Genomic DNA, 17,586 nt, shown 5'->3' on the forward strand with positions numbered 1-17,586 from the left:
TTTTCATGTCATGTTAGTGACAAATACACTCTTCCAAGAAAGTTCAAATAATCCAAGCATACATTACTAGCAACCATACTTTCTACCAATTCAGAATTTATGTTAACAAGAAAAAGAACCTTTAAATGAAGTAGTCATATAAATGTTCTTCCATGTAATTTTTACAATTACCTGCAAAAAGCACATACCAGAGGAACACCAGGAATATCATATAATTCTTAACCCTACAATTTTTTGAATGTAGAAAAATAACTGAATAAGCTTGCTTTTCTTGGCTTCAAATTCAGTTACTAAGTCATCTTGCTTTCAGTCCTAGCAATATTTTTAATCCATGCAATTTGACCAGAAAGCTATGACAGAAAATGAAAAAAAGTCTGCTAAGAAGAATTTATAAGATTTATTTTCTTGATTTTTTTTCCCAATTATATGGGGAAACACTTTTCTAAACTACCCTAATTTTGCTTTTGTAGGTACTTATTAAACTTGATGTCTGTAGCAATCCTAACTTGAAGTCTTTTTGTCCATTAGTTTTTGTCATTACAGGAAAAATGTTCTTTAAAAGTTTTTAATTGAATTGTGTGTGACAATGATAGATCTGGGAGAACACTCAGGTCTTGTTGGTAATTTCAGTGGCTTTTCCACCATTATGACAATATTCTTTTAGCCTGTTGTGTAGAATGCAGGAGGAAGCTCCAGGTTCCCATGTCACTTTGAAATCTATTTCTTCTCTGCTTCCCTTCCTCCTCTCCCCAGTTTTCCATGCATTACTTTTTCTTCCCTCAGTCATAGCAAAACTGCTTTTGTGTGCAATAATTTCCCAAACATATTTCCCCATCTTATAAGGGAAAGTAGAGCATTGACCTCAAGTTTGGACACCCGGTAAAGTGATGTACTAGACCTCAGGACACCTTTCTATTATTGAAGTGACTTCCTGGTCTTGCGGAAGAAGTCCCATTACAGATAAGCTTTAAAACATGCCCTTAAGAGTTTTATCTTGACTGGCCACTGGATCCTCTCTTGCATTGTGGTTTTTTGGGTTGTTTTTTTTTTCCCCAAAGGGTAACTTATTTCCAAAGAACAAACGTTTATATAAAGCATGTATTTGATCTCAGTATATTGTTATTTGGCTTTGGTCCAAAATGCATGCCCCACCTTTCAGTGTTTTCCTCCAAACAGTATCTTAAACCTTCAAGGAATAGTGTTGGACCTGAAACTGTTTAAGGATATAGGAGAAACAAGGTTAACAGGTAAATGTAGTATGTCTCAATAGACAATTGAAGAAAATCCAGCTAATTTGGGGGATACATAGGACCTACTTCCAGTCCTGTGAACTATGCCTTTTCCTATCAGGACATTTATTTTCTCCATTACTTGCTTCCTTAAAGGCCTGTTTGGCAAAAAGTATTCTGGGTCTCCCAAGAGACGGCAGTCTGTTGTCTCCAGCATACTCTCAGCCCCTGTTTATCTGTCAGTGATGCACAGCGCCCAGCCTTGAATGCAAACAACTGCAAAGACAGCAGACCTTGCCAGACTTCAGTTTTAAAAGACATTTTTAGATACACATCCATTCTGAAAACTATCAAGTATATCAACATCTTCAAAGAATATCACACGTCTCATCAAGTAGCAAGACAAGCATTTCTAACTGTAGGTCTAGCCTAGGACTGCAGGATCATCCATAGAGGTAAGAGGATTGGTCTTTGCCTCTTTAGTAGTAGTTCTCTTCTAAGAATTGTGAGAAAGAGATGGTATCTAATGTGGTCACACATCCTCTGGGAAATAGTTTGAGACTGCAGATTAATTTCCTATAAGCCATTATGCAGCCATTGGCTGTTGCTGACCAGACCTTTCCCTCCACAGTACACTTGTGAACCTCAAATAGTTTAGCAAAGCTTAAATGTCTTGCTGTGGTCCTGCAGATACTGCTTGTGTGTCTAGCATCACACAGATTACTAAACATTGTGAAAATTTAGTTTCCACCCTGAAGAATTTACTATATCTTTCCTTTGTTGCCTCTATCTACTACACAGGCAACGTTAAGTGCCCAGTGGGCAATCAGGATTTGTTCTGTTGCTGACGCTGCTGTATGTTACTCCCAGAGAAAAAGGAAACTCCTGATCTTTGAGTTTTTCATACCTGAACTCTTACAAGTCTCCTCAGTTTTTCTGCTGATGGGCAGGAGCACTGAATTTTTTCACAGAGAACTGCTGCTCGTCGGCTTAATGTGGGTAAATTTAAAATTACAGCTGAAATAACGCTTTCCAATCTGCTGACGACTTCTGCAATGTAGGACAACAGTTGAGACATTGAGCATGATTTTCCAGAATCTTTTCAGGCAGATTATGAAAGTTTGGTGTATACATCAGGAAGAAGTGCTTTTTCACTGGCTTTAGCACAGAGCTTTGGGTAAGTTATCTGGCCTTCTCGGACCTCAATGAATCCATCAGGAAAAGCGAGTGAAAAGCAGCATCTTGCTGAAAACGAGCTGCTGGAAGTCTGCTGCGTTTCCCTTAGGGATAAGCTGTCGGATGGTGAATTTCTACTGCCCTCACGCACGCAGCCCAGCCAGGCTGCAAACCTGCTCGCAACCCCTGCCTGCTGCAAGGCTTTGTGCTGACCCACACCTCTGTCCAGGCTCACCCCGTGTTTTACTTCGCCCATTTTGAACACTGCATACTGAAATTCATGTAGAAATTGTTGAATTAAGTGAACATCGTGTGGTGCAGGAAATACTACAGAAAGTTGAATGCAACGAGGTCCTAGTGTCTAACGTAGCAGCAGAAATCCCGTCTTTACCTCGTGTGCTGACCTTCAGTCCCAACATAAACTCAGATAAGAAAAAGTAATGTAAACAGAGGGGAGCAATCGCCCCGTTTAACCTTTGCTCGCCTTTCTGTCGCAAAAGGGTTCATAGCAATGTGACTACGGGACGGACGGCAAAGCAGCCTAACCGTGCCAACGGAGGAGTGCTAGGCACCTGCCAGAAGCGGGACACCTTTACCTGGCTGCCCCCTGAGGCGTACCCGCGCTCGGCCCGGACAGCCCGCACCCCTGGGAGGGCGGCCATGGAAGGAGCTGTGTGCTTAAACCACCTTCTGGCCAAAGGGGCCCCTTCGCAAAAGCGCGGCGCGGCAACCCTCCTCTGCGAGATGGCGGCGGGCGGCCGCCATTTTCCCCCCCTCAGACCACCGCGCCCCGCCCCGCCCCGCCCGGCCCGGCCCGGCCCAGCCCGGCTCGGGGGCGGTGCCGCCTCCATCGCCCCGTTGGTTCCTGCTTCCCAGGGAGCCCGCGGCGGTGCCGGGCTCCGGCAAGTCCCTCCTCCGCCTCGGCAGTGCGGGCCGCCTCCCCCGGCCGCAGCCTCCTCCGGCCGCAGCGGCGGTGCCCGCCGGTCCCGCGGCGCCCATGGCGGCGGTGCCTCAGCCCAAGGCGCTGACTCGCAAGCCCCTCCTGCTCAACAAAGTGGAGGGCTCGCAGGAGGTGGTGAACATGGCAGCGATAGTGCCCAAGGAGGACGGGGTCATCAGCGTCTCCGAGGACAGGTACCGGGAGCGGGGAGTCCACAGGTCCCGTGGGGCCGCGGCAGTGGTCTGTCACCTCCGCCGTCAGTCGTCAGTGATGGTGGCGGTGGACCTGCGGTGGGTCGTGCAGTGGTGGTCCACCACCGCCACCATCACCGGTGAGTGACGTGGAGGTGACGGGACCTGCGGTGGGTCCTGCGGTGATGGTCCATCTCTGCCACCATCACCGGCGAGTGATGGTGGAGGTGACGGGACCTGCGGTCGTGGTCCACCGCTGCCACCATCACCGGCGAGCGCTGGTGGTGATGGACCACCACCACCATCACTGGTGTGACTGTAGACTCTGACACCGGAGTCCAGGCAAGCCTCGGCGGGTCGTGGTGGTCCAGCGTGGGGACATTGCTTTAGGCAGCTGCATCTGGTCCTGGAGGGGAGGAGCTTGGGGCAGGGGTCTCCAGCTTGGTGTCCATCTCCTCCTCCACCGCTTTGGGGGTTCGGGCAGTGAGTGGGCTGGGGCACTGCTGAAACATGCAGGGCTTGAGTGACTTTTCTTAACGTGAGTAAAATGGGATTTGAGATCGCCTTCATGACAAGGATTGCTGGCAGGATTCACAGACCTGCATTCGTGACAGGAGGCTGTGGAGATCTTTGACCTTGCCTAAAGTTTGCGGTGGCGTTGGCTAGAACAGTAGTTTTGGTTCCCGTTTCCCCTCTCCAAACGTTTCTTGGTAATTGTTTAAAAATACCATGTGTCAGTGATAAGATCTTGGAGTTAAATCCCGTGTTGTAAAGCTGCCAAAGAGGAGAATGTTTTCAGGCCATTTAGCTGGGCTGCACGGGGGTCTGAGGCTGCCCAGAGGCAGCTCTGTCTCTTCTGAAAGAGCTCAAACTTAATTCAGCCCTGCAGCTGGAGCTTCAAAACTCCATCCTGAAGGTGCCTGCCTTTAAAGTAAGAGCTTATTTTTCTTGCAAAGTCCATAAATAATTATTTTAAGCAGCATTTCTTTGCAACTGGGGACAAATGTTGACCAGTGTGTGAATATGTTTTGATTCTCCATTTTTTTTTTTTTTGTGGACTGTTTCTTTTGGATGCCTCTTATCCTGTTGAGTGTCTGCTTTTATGTCACTGCTAGCTTTCCAGAAAACTGGCAGTATTTCTTTCATCTGTCTTTGTCCTCACTGTAAGTTAGTTTTGAGCTAGGTGTCAAATATGTGCAAATTTAAGATCATTTAACTCCATCTAAGCTGTGGTCTCCAAGTGAACTCTCATGCCTCATAGCAGGAGAAACTGAGCTACATAAAACAAGTACGCTATCCAAGGGACTTTAAGCAGAGTTTTACATTGCTACGTGCTCACGATTTTATTGTCCTTGCATTTTTTATGTGTTTGTTGTGAAGCTAAATAAAGCTTGAATGTGTTCTGGCTCATTGTAGTTTGTTAGGCTTATTCAGCCAATTCTTTTTATCTTGAAGAAAGTATTCCTGAAATTAATTTGCTCTCATATTGGTGTGTCTCAGTCTCTGCCTCTCCTCCACCTTAGAAAAAATAAGTCGTTTCTGCTGCTTTAGCATTTGTGAGTTGTTGACAATAGGTTGATGCTCCAAGTTGATATTTCTATGTAGAGAAAGGGATTGATCAGAGATCTTTGTTTCACTAATAACTGAGATGTCAGGTTCAAGAAACAAGTGGTGAAGCAGAAACCAGGGGTTTCACACTAAGAAACTCGCTAGTTCACGAGCAACCATCCCTCTTCCTTCCCATCCCAGAGCAAACCCCTGGTGTAGGTCAGGTCCTCCTTGCTGATGAAACCAGGTAAAGCAATCTGCTGCTAGATGTGCTGATAGATGTCTAAAGTTTTGCTGGTGATACAGGATCACTGTACGGACATTAAAATACTATAGTAAGTCTGGAGGTTCCCAGGCTATTTTCTGTTTAAAGGCACTAACCAGGTAATTTGCTGGCTTGTGGGGCTGGTTTGCAGTGTCTTTGAGATGCTATAAGCTATGATCGTGCCTTTTATTTCTTTAGGCATGACAATGTTGTTTGATGGCTTTTTCTTTAATTTTTCACCCACATTAGCATTTTTATTGTAATTAAAAGGTTCAGAGTCTAAAACTTATTTGAAAGGAATAGTAGGTTGGGAGTCAGACTTGGAGGTTTCAGGATACCTGGGGTGGAAGCACAGTTTACCGAACTTTCAATACCTGTGGCTTATGATTAGGCTTGTGTAGATCCTTATGGTACCTTTTCCTGTTTGGACCTGCCTTCTAGTGTTAGTGCTGATGTGGTTGTTTAATGGCCTTGCAATGTGGAGGGCTTTTAGAGATTCCTGGAAACTGTGAAGGACAGTTATGGAGATGTTATCTGTCTCTTTAGTCAGGTAAGTGAGTTTTGGCTGTGTTTCCCAGCCTGTGATACGTACCGCTCATATGAGCAAGCGAAATGCTCTGAAACTTGCAGAGAGCTTCAGCTGGAACGACTTGCCATCTCCAGCACTTGCTTCAGACTGGGGAGGACAGGTCTTCTGGAGATGAAGAGGAGGGAGTTCTCAGTTGGTTTACTGGTTAATGGCTGAACATATCATTGTTGAAGTTGCTAGTAGGCTTAACATACACAACAACTAGGTACCACTTTAAAGGTTTTCTGTAGTGCATGATGTGGCTCTATACCTGTAAACCCTTCAAAGCAGGAGCTCAGTCTCTAGTTTCTATTTTGTATGCCGCCAGTGGTGTTATCTGGTTTTAAAAGGCACAGAAGTGGTTTCAGCTTGCAGACATAGTCATGCATTCTGTAGCCCTGAATTGTTGTATTTGTAGCACATATTTTAAGAAATAAAATTAAAACTAAGTAATAATAGAGAGTGTGGTTATTCCTCATAAAGAGTGGCATAGAGGGGGAAAGAAGGAATCTTGGGTGGGTTTACGCATTTAACTAGATTATCTAAACTTTACATAACCTGCAAGCTTGGAGTTTGTTTTCAGTGTGCATCACCTGTATGCTCTACATATTTTCTCTTCTGAATCCTAGTCAGTCATGTTAGTTGAATGATGTGCATTGTGTCCTAATCTTAGTTAATTTGACTGATTCCTTACCAGGGCAAAATAGACTGAGCCTGTCTCTTTACAGTACAGCTGGTGTGCATTGGGAGGGATAAAATGTAATTTTATTTTGTGTTTTTCTTCTAAGGAAAAGGGATGCACCTGTCTAGGCAGGTGAGAGTTAAAGGAGTGGCAGCATTTGTTATCCAAGAATGTATAAATCTGATGCAGGAAGGCTTTGAGAAAGAAACTATTAGCTTTCATCCATGCTCGTTTGCCTGCCGGCAAACGGGTGGAATTAACAGACACATATAGCCAAAGGTGTAGAGTCTTGATGATCCATAGCATTGAATGCCCTAGGTGCTACAAGTGAAGCTAAAGTGGGATTTTCCTAATATTCACAGCCTGCCCTGAAGTTGTCATCAGCTTCCTGTGTGTTAAAAGCATGTGCTACCATTTCAAAGTTGCTGAGCATCCTTGTCTTTTGTTGCCTTCAGAGGGAGATGTGGGTGTTGGGCACATCTGAAAAGTAGGTCACTGGCATGTCAAGTTCAGACATATCTAACTCTGTGCTCCAAAGAAGATTTAGTGTCATTAATCTTACCTGAACATGGGTACGTGGTGGGCGAGGTGCACTGACTCACCCAGCTTTCAGGGCAAGCAGTTCTGCTTGGTGTTGGCACATTTCTGTGCTTCTCAAGAGCCTGCCAGTGATGTGAGTGCTAATTCAGCTGGGTGTCTGCTGTGCTGGTCATGTGTCACCATGCAAGACTGGCCAGAGGGGGCTAGGTGTCATTGTGGTAAACCTGCATTTTGCTACTAGCCATCTTTTTTTCCACTAGCTATATTGTAGGTGAGGAAATCTTAGATGTGTGCTGGCGTAGGCAACTTCCCTGGTAATTATGAACTCTGGTCTGTGCCCTCTTTTGGGTGGGAGCTCTGTGCTCACTTCCATGCTACAGACCTGGGAAATGTAGGTGTTGCAGTCAAGAACTGTTCTCCTTAAAGTATTCACGGGAAGTAAAAGCTTTCATAGTCAACTGAAAATTGTCAAAATCCTTTCTTTTCAAAGAACAGGCATTCTAGTCTCCTAGAAGGTGACAAAACCTAGGAGAAAAATATTTATGCCATAGGATTTTTTTTTTTTTTTTTTTTTAGTAAGGGAACAGAGACCTTTGTCTTCTCCACTACCTTGTATCATCTTAAGTTCCTTTTGAACTGAGCTATCTCAGCTTCTTTGTATGGATCACTGTATAAACAGTAAGCCCAGACTGTTTGTCATGTATGTTCATATTAGTGTCTTCATCTTGCATAGAGAAAACTGTGCAGAGCTTGTATTGCTAAGTTTGGTTTACAGTTTGAGGTTTTTAAATGCAGATGTGTACTTAAGCAGTTTTTAAATGCGGATATGCACTTAAGCTGTTGTCTGGGTATGCTAACTAGCAGTTTTTCTAGGGGGTGCAGAAAATGAATGACCATCTTGTGTAGATGAAATCTCGACTTTGCTAAACTAATGGTGAACTAGGAATGGGAATGTGTATATGTGACAAGAAATGTGGGGGTTGTCTTTGGCATCCTGATGACATGCCTTCTAGTACGGAGAAGTGCGATCTTTCCACTCTTAAGTATATCAAAACCAATCTTTTGGTCCTTGTGGTTTTCTTGTCCAGATCCAGAACATAAAGCATGTAGCATTATAGTTCATATCTGTGAAATACCTCTAATGGAAAGGTGGGATTCTTCACTCAGTGCAGCATCCAGGCAGGATGTGAAGAACCTCAGACCCTTGGTAAACTCTCTGGGTTTCTTTTCTCCTGTGGTGGAGTGGTAGAAAGCAATTTCTTTGCCCAACAGTATGGTTGCAATACAGGTCTGTAATTCTCATCTAAGCACAGGGTTATGTCACTGACAGCTGCTCTGCTTTGTGTGTGGCTGTTGGTTCACAGCAGAAGTGCGGGTGGTGTGAGAACTGATTTTGATGCAATCTTTTTCTGTATGTTTATCAGTCTAAGCCTGTAGCTTTCACACCCAGGTTATTGCAGCATGAGCAGTAGTTTAAGCAGTGCAGAAGGTGTGGATGTTCTTCACAGGTGTCAAAAGACTTGTCCCTGCCTGGAGGTTCTTTAAATTTTGATAAAAACATCAGTCACCGGTAAAATTATTGAGAGGAAATGAAGGAACTCTACATTAACGGTGCAAAGGTTCGTAAAAGACCTATTGCTGTAGATGCAACTTGTTTGCTCTGTAGGTTTTTTTAAACTAATTTGATGTGTTGCAACTTGATGACTGTGTTTGGAATAAAGCTCAGGGTGGAGGTTAGTGCTGGCTGTTTGAGTGAAAGAAGTGGATGCTGGCAAGAGGTTTAAGAGAAGACAGAAGGTCCAAAAGCTCTTGGAATCAGAAATTGTTGCAGATGTTGAAAAGTAACTGTTCCTGATTTGACTAACATGTATCCTGTTGAGATGCCAAAATCCTGGGATTAGCACATAAAATGTTTTGCTGAGACTTTTGGGGGTTGATAAACTCTACTTAGTAACTTGTGGGAGACCTTGCAATGTATTTTTTTTTAACCTGCTGTGGCACTTTGTGCCAGGAGGAGATGACTTGTTGAAGTTTGCCAAAGCTTGTATATCCCTTGCCTTATGATGCTTTCCCCCCGAGTACTTAGTGTCAGTTAAAGATTTAAAGCACTAGCATTTTAGACTTGTCTTTCTGATTTGAACTATCCTGCAAATGCTAGCTCATGTAGGTCAGTGCACTAATTGGTGCAACTCCTGCAGTTGTATTAAGTTCATGTCTTAACTGCAAGGTGGCAGCTACAAAAATGTGCTGTGATGTGGCTTGGACCATGACTTGTACAGACCCAGTTTCAGCAATGTGATTAGGCATCAAAATAGAGTGGAACATGAGGTGCTTGATCAGTTAGAGGTAGAGATGCAGTGGTTTTTACTCACCTCTCTGTTTTAGAGATTATTTTTTTATATAAAAGGTGTAGATGCATGCATCTTGTCTTACAAGCTTTATTTGGAATAAGAAGAGCTACTTAATACACCTTCCGTTTGCCTTATGGTAGCCTCTTTTTCCACTAGTGGCTGAACAACACTCTTGAGTTGCAGCAAGTTTCAGGATGGTGCATCCACCTCCCATATTAACCAGTTCTCGTTTTGGTTCTTGTCTTCCCCGACCCCGTCTTAATTTCACTGGCATCTCTTACAGAGAGACTGGATCTCTCATCAGTGTGTCTCATATCTGTCAGGCTTGGTGACCTTCCCCTGCAGTCTCTCCAGTTCTGCAGCTGAGCAACGCTCCTCACTGAGAGGGGACTGCACAATGCCACCTCTGTGTGTGCCCTGCGGCCCCTGGAAGAAAAACAAATGCTGGTTATGGGGTTATGTGCAGTAGAGAGCTGACATATAACTAAAAATGTACTGTTGCAGAAAACTTGTTGCTTTTTCTCCTAAAGCTAAAGAGGGTTAGAGGAGGCAGTGATGCGACAGTGTTAGATGGCTTCAATACCTTAAAATAAAGGAATTGGAACAGTTTTGAAGCTACTAGGCTAGTTCAGTAAGACTGGCCTTTCATTGAGGGTCACTTAGCAGACTGAAGGTCTCAAATAGCATGTCAACTTGTAGCACAGTAGAAATATGTCAGTAGCTTGTTTGACCTACCTTATAGGATTTTGGTTATTGAGGCAGACTGTTTTTTCTTTCCCTCTCTCCAGCTGCACTGGTTCCTGCATGGTATCTGCAGACAGTGATCTGTGGACAGGTTTCCCAGCAACATCTTTCAGCTATGTGATAATACATGCAAGAAAACTGCTCAAAAGTGTCACAAGTTTTGTAAAATGTTGTTTGTAACAGTCTTAAGAGAAGTCAGAATATACTTGGCAGCTCAGGGAACAAATGGGAAGGAGAAAATAGGAGTGTAATGCAGGCACATGCGGCTCCTGTGCTCAGAGCTCTAAAGACTTTGTAAATGATGTGCAATGCCCTAAGGAGAGCAGTCGGCTTTTGCACAAGTATTTTCTGTACATCACCATGTTCTGTGCCCTGTAACGTTGGAAGGCCATTCGCACAAAAGCACCCCAGAAGCCATGTTTAATTGCCTTGCCCATGGTGCTTCCATCATGCGCCTGCCAAATAGGAGTGGTTTTATATAAAACTCTGCCAGTATTTGCATGTATTTGCCCAGGCATTTGATGAGAATTGCACTAGTCCCTAGCATAGTCTGTTGCAAAGACGGGAGCAAGAAAAACCACAGCTGTTTCCCTTCTGGATGTGGTGTGAGGGAGTGATGGATGCAGTCGTGGTGCCACAGGATGCAGTAGGCGGGGATGGGGCACCGTGGGAGGGGACGGGAGCAGCAGCCGTGGGGTGCTGAGAATAGCCACACGCAGCGGGATACATCCTGTTCAGCAGAGCCTTGTCCTGCATGGGTCGTTTTAGGAAAGAGAAAATAAAACTTCCTTCTTTATACTTTTGTGAGGTGAAGTATGAAGTGCAGTAAATGTGAAAACTATAAAACAAACATTGACACGGGAATGGCAAGTACCCCAGCAAACAGGTTGGGTGAGTGGCTAGAGCAAGCCTGGAGAACAAAAAGGACAATTTTGTGGAAGGAGAAACAGGAGAGGTCAAATTTACCAGGCGGCCCTCCAGGGAGGGAGCTTTACATAATCATGAAACCATATGCATCTCTCAGGGTTCTTCATATGTCACAGTCTGCATGCCTGATGGCTTGAAACTGTGCATAAATAATGGTCAAAATGGATATTTGGCTATCAGAAAGCAGGTAATAAATTTTGCAAATTAGACTGTGCTGAAATTTTAGATAGACAAAATACAGCCTTCATCCTCATAAGAGGGAGAACAGTTGTGGAGGCTGGGTTAAAAAAAGTGATGTTTTAATTTTTCTCTTAGTCAGGCTGCAGGAAATAGCGTTGTGTAACTAACCTTGGCCAGACTTTGAACATATGGGCTTTGCTTGTCATACCATGTGTATTCACCACTTAAATTAAGTTTTTCGGGGAACTCTTAAGGTTTTGAGCACTGAATTGAAGGCAATGCCAAAGCACAGTTCTGGGTAGAAGAGCACTGCTGTTCTGCTGCCAAGTTTACTGAGAAGTTTGATCTAACGTTGTCTTTTATTCTCCAAATCCTGTACCATTCCTTCTTAGTCTGAGGTAAAAGATCAATGTTCGTAGCGGGTTTTTGAAATAACAGTAGTGATCGATTAGTCCCAGAAGGCAATGCTTTTGACCTTTACAATAATAGCAGTTTCCTTAGGAGTTGAGTCCCGCGGAGAGAAATCTGAGAAAAGGCTGTCCTAATGTGAATTGGCCTATTTTGCCACCAGGTTGAATTATCTGGATTAGAATTATCTGGATTCAGGTGATAGAACACATACAGTGCCCTGTCTTGAAGGGATATGGAGAGAAGATCCTTGCCTATGTTTAGAACATGACAGATAATGAGATTTTGTATCTCCAGCAGTGAGTGCAAATTTGGTAAATTTACCTTTGGCTTCAAATTCACTTATAATAGCAAATAAAGGCTTAATTGTATTCTTAAGCAGGTGGTGCATCTGCCTTGTGGAATGCTTTAGGGTCTTAAAGTAAACAGCTTTTTTTTTTTTTAAAGCTCTAGTAAGGTCTAATAATGAGTTGGTGCTACAGCTTTTACTTTAGCTTAAAGGGTAATAAGGTATAGCGAAAACATAATTACATTTATGCAAGTTAATGCATGCTAGAGGATGGCAGATGAGAGAGGGTTTTGGTGTTGGTTCAGAGCAGTGGTACATATCCTTCTGGTACAATGGTTTCAAGATTTCTATATATAGGTAGCAATAGTCTCCAGCTTCCTCGCTATTTAGCTTATCTGTGGCTTGGAATAAAAAACATATAGGCAGTGACTGAAAGAGGAAATCCAGTAGGTTTATTGTGATGCAAGATAAGATGAAGCAGGAGAGCACTGAAAATTAGTCTGTTCTGATGCTTTCCTTCACTGTTTAGCCTTTCCGAAGTGTTGAACTCAGTATTCTGTAAGGTATTTGCCTATATGCATATTTCTAGGCCAGTTTATTACACAAGGATCCAGAAGGGATTGCCTTTTCATTTAATACTATTGCCCCTTATCTGAGAAAACCATGTAATGTAATCCATTTTAAAAGACAGGTCCTCATTAAGTATTTTGCCCCCTTTATGTATGTTGGAAACTTCAGGAATATGTGCTGTGAAACTGGAAATGATGGCTTGCAACTAGTTTGCACTCATTTTGCTTATGTGCTGAATTATCCTTACTTTACATATTTTTCTTCATCATTAGTGTTATTAAACTGTATCTTCTCATTCCCCTATTCCACCCTGTTTTCCTGTTTGATACAGGGGAATTCTGTCCCCCCTCTCAGCTCTGTGTTTTGCTGGAGCAAATATGGGTTATGGAGTCATCCAATGAGCGGTTCAAATTGATGTTGCGAAGGCCTCAGGTTTTGCAGCACCATGTGCATGGCGTAGAATGAAAGTAGACATTCCAAGGAGATGCTTTCTGCTTTGATGGTTAAGGACATAGCCTGTGGTCCAGCCTAGCTTTTACTGCATGCAGGGTTGACTAAAGACAGCTGCAGCATTCTGGTGGCAGGGGAGATCCTCTACATGATGTCTTGGCTGGACTTACAAATCATGCCTTTGCTTCACTGGCCGTTTCAGCAGCTCTGCCAGCAACAAGCTGTTGACAAAGGCTTGTTGTACTTCTGCAATTCCTGGAAGTCCAGTAGGAAAGCTCATGCCTGTGCAGTTCTCCAGCGTCAGGCATACAGCCCTTGTGCCTACTCTGTCCTGTTTTGCTTCAAACCCCTGTGGCACAGGAGTCCTTGGTCAGGCAGCAGCCTCGGTGTAGCCTGCTTTCTGCCAGCCAGGAGCTCAAGGGGAGGTGGAAGGGCCTTTACTGAAGGGCCTTGCATTTGGCTTCTAGAGATGAATGATCTCTGTGCTTTTAATATGGCATGGTAACGGTTTACTTTATCAGTATCTGCTTCTGCCTGTGCTAAAAACTGGAGATCAGAGTAGGGCAGTGCAGTAGTACTAACGTGGGGAAGAGAGGACTAAAGGTGGTTCAACATTAATCATGCTGAAGGGGAAGGGTGAGAAGATAATGTATCTGTCAAGTCAAAATCAACACCTTTGGCTTTATTGTACCCTATGCCTGGACTAAAATTATTTAATGACTGGAATTAAGAAGTTGATGCTTTTTGCTGCAGTGAAATGATGCATTGTATTCTGTTTCACTGAGCCCTACTTTATGTCCCATTCAGTCAGAATAGCTATAATTAAGCTCCAAAAGTGTGTGTTAGGTCTATCAGAGCCTTGCCTAGGCCAGTCTGTGTGCTGCCTTAGCAGCTGAGGCTTTTAGCACTGTCTGACGAGCGAAAGCCTGTCTGATATTACCTCATGTTTTCTAGGTTGTGTTGCATCTGCAGTCAGGAGTAATAGGAGTTTTTGAGACTGCATTAGCTGCCACTGGTGGCTAAGAGTGGGCATATGCTGGGTTTCTTCAGGCAGCAGAAAGCAGGGGAAGGAGTTAGCTTAAGCATACCAACTCCAATGGGTGGTAGACCCACTGTACTTGGCACAGCGTATTACGTAGCAGGGGTTGGTTACACAATATACAGGCACTAATCCATTTCCGAAGAAGAGTGCACTCTCTTCCCTTCAGGAAATGAAGTGGACTTCATAAACAAATCTCTTCTCGCTAACTTCTGCAACTGCCAGTAAATGAGTGGGAACAGATGAATCCATCATCATGCTTTCAAAATATCAACTAGTAAATGATCCTGCCAGACCTCAGCAGGGACATCAGTTCAGTCTCGTACAAACACTTACTGAACATTCAGGTTTGTACTCTGATTCCTCTTGTTGCTAGGTTTATTTGTAGCCAAAAAGCAAAAGCACATACAATTTTGGAGAGCTTGCTGTGGTGCTTGAAGTCCTGCAGCAGCCTGAGCTGCAACACACTGGCAGGTGAGGAGCCCCATTGAGTGTGATGGGCTGTAGCAGGGATGCGCTCTCAGCCCCGCTGCAGGCAGGATTTCTGCAGGCCACACAGCTGTGGACATTGTTCTAGGGGACGTTTGGGACCTCTGTTGTTTGGCATCTCATCTTCCCCTTTGTACACGCTTTATGGCTGCTTGTATGGTGGGGGAGCATGTGACCAACAGGAAGGTAGGAAATCCCACAGTAGCTTGTACCACTAATTCAGTTTCAAAGTGTTGGTTTGGAAATGGAAGATTAAAAGCAAAGGTAGGATTTTTTTGTTAAACAAGAAATTCTATAAATGCTAGTGGTCATGGTGCTTAGGTTTCTGGTGGTTAACTTTTCCTCAAATACTGTTGCTAAGCCATATTAGATACCAGAGAAAGCAGTAGGGAAAGGAAGTTATGAATGTACTGATGGTTTAAAAAAATATTTACATGCTGTAGTGCCTGAAAATGCATGAACTTTATCTGAATTCTGAAAGCTGCTGTGTCATTTAGGATGCTTTTACTCCTTTCCTTCCTTCCCAGTAGGTTCTTTAGCAGATAAGAGAGAAGTTTGGTGAGGATTTCCTTAATAAGTTTTCATTTACAGGAAACCAAACCAAGAAGTCTCCATCCTGGACTAGTTTTATCCACAGCATGCTTTTGGTCACACCTTATATTCATCCTTCTAAAAACGTGATGACTTAAAAACTCTTTTTTGAGGAATCAGGAATGAACATTGTTGCTGCTTTTTACAAGGTGTGAACATGTCTGTCTGAATGAATGGCCCAAGGACTGCCAATGTTGAGGTCACCAGCACAAAGCTTGGATAAACCTCACAGATGGCTTGGTCTGCCTCAGTCAATGTCTCCCACGGTCTTCGGCTTGCTCTAAAAATGAGTTTGTGTTCATGTGCAGTTTTTGACATGAACAGACATTTTTACATGTTTAAAGAGACAGATTTTTTAGAAACAAGTGTAAATTTTATTCAGCTCTTAGTGACACAACCAGGACTATTAACTATGTAGGCAAGTGTTTTGTATACAAAATGATGTGGGAGAAGTAGATAGATAACCATTTTGACAAAAATGCTGGATGTGGAAAAAGCAAATGACATGGGTAATTGCTTAGTGATCTGTGTTCGAGTGTTTTGCATGTGGATTAAAAAGTCCAAACGGTGTTTTCAAAAAGCAGTGTGTGTGCATGTATTGACACCTCAGACTCAATGGTATTCTTCCAGAAATAAATGATACTGCCTGTGTTTGCAGGCAGGCTCCTAATTTGCAAGCCAGACATTGTGTTTCTCTTGAAGCATTATCCTGGCAATGGTTTTCTTTTTCTTTTTAGCTTGATTTTCCCTTTATGGCTATGTGAGATTACTCTATTTAAGCCAAAAATTGCTGTTTATTCATTTGCTGGCCAATGGCTTTACACTGACCTCAGGCTAATAAAAATGAAGGAGAGAAAGTGGGGAAAATATGGACCCCCTTGTGATATTCTTGTGGTGTACAAGGTAAGAAGAAGGAAGGGGTCTTGTGAGCAGAGACAGCAAACCTTCTTGTTCTGACTTTCCAATTTTTCTAAACAAGCCCAATATTGCACAGATGGTGTATGTAGGGCAGACTTCAGTGGGTTCAATATTGTTTCTTCTTTTCAATGACTGCATGAACCAGCTGGGAGAAATGGGCAGCTGAACCCAGGGCCAGTTGCTATAATGACTGTATTTCTAATAAATTAAATAGTGCCAAGGTATGTTTTCAGGCACAGGGATCTGGCTGGCTGTATCGTATGGTTTTTCGTACCAGGCACTGCTCTTGCAATGAGCCAATTTGCACAGCATCAAACAATCCCCAGACAGGGTTTGGGAGTCAGCTTGGACCAGGGACCGTTCCCAGTACACAGCTTGGATGTAGCTGCTGGTTTCTATGCCAGGTGGCCTTGCTGCCAGAAACTGGTCCCAGGCCTGTGTCATTTATTAATCTAGGTGTGTTTCACATCTCTGGGGCACCCAGATCACATGGCTGTCACTGCTAGTGGGGAGTCAGATTGTCTGTGGGAAACTGGTGCTGTGATTTAAAAAACTCCAAACAAACAAAAAAACAACAAACAGAAAAAAACCCTAAGGTGCTGGTGTAAACAAGACACAGCCCTTAAAACTGCTCTGCCAATAAATATTTCTGCTGGTTTGAGATCTGTAACAATAAGTTTAAAAAGCCTGAATTTAAGACCAAAAATAGTTTGAGATTCTTAAGACTAACTTCAACCAGATGTCCGGGGGAGGGCAGGTCTCCCAGGGCTGCGACGCTGAGCAGAAGTGCATGCGCTGCCAAATTCCTTCATGCGACATCGGCCAGCGACCCATGGGGCCACAGCCAGGATTGGAACCCAGCTGGAGCACTGAGGTGGCACTCATGGCCTCTGTGGCCAAGTCCTCTGGTCAGACCCCTGTGTTCGCTTGCTGTACCACCAGAGGCTCAAGCATTGGACCTGTAACCCATGTGAGTACATCTCCTCACATTCCTGAACAGCCGTCGAGATAATTTGTCTCCACGAGTCTTTGCTTCTGACACCCAGGGAAGTATCTTTGACTGGTTTGAGCAGAGCATTGCTTCGTCATGTCCTGTAGGTCTGGGAGATGGGATGTGAATGCTTCTTTACATGCCAGCTTGTTCCCTGCTTACACTGTCCTAGGGTGGCATCCTTCCAGCAGGCTTGGTGTCATTGCAGCTGCACTGGAGCTGCTCCACATGCTGCCAGTAGAAGAGCCCAGGCTTCACTTCTGATAAGTGTGACGGTCCCTCCACTGTTTCAGGCCAAGTGAAAGCTTCGGTCCTGTATTTTTGAAGTCATAGAACAGCACTAAGCTGTAGTAATGCCCAATTTTGCAATACAAGCCACTAATCATCTACACCTTTGAAACACGTATACAGTTGGGTGTTATGTGCTGAAGAGAGAATTCTTCATCAGGGTGATCCAAATGTAGAACAAAACTTGGAGAAGATCAAGGAAGTCCCCCTTC

At 43.8% G+C, this 17,586-nt stretch overlaps 1 protein-coding gene across 1 annotated transcript in view; it reads left to right on the forward strand.

Moving 5' to 3' along the window:
* Positions 1 to 3,402: 3,402 nt before the first annotated feature.
* WDFY2 (WD repeat and FYVE domain containing 2) overlaps positions 3,403 to 17,586 on the forward strand; it is a 65,941-nt gene continuing 51,757 nt past the window's right edge. Inside the window, exon 1 of the mRNA XM_075717067.1 lies at positions 3,403 to 3,539. Coding sequence (XP_075573182.1) covers positions 3,403 to 3,539 — 137 coding nt within the window. The remainder of the gene's footprint in view (positions 3,540 to 17,586) is intronic.

The sequence above is a fragment of the Pelecanus crispus genome, chromosome 1 (assembly GCF_030463565.1).
Source record: "Pelecanus crispus isolate bPelCri1 chromosome 1, bPelCri1.pri, whole genome shotgun sequence".
In the NCBI taxonomy this organism is placed as follows: Eukaryota; Metazoa; Chordata; class Aves; order Pelecaniformes; family Pelecanidae; genus Pelecanus; species Pelecanus crispus.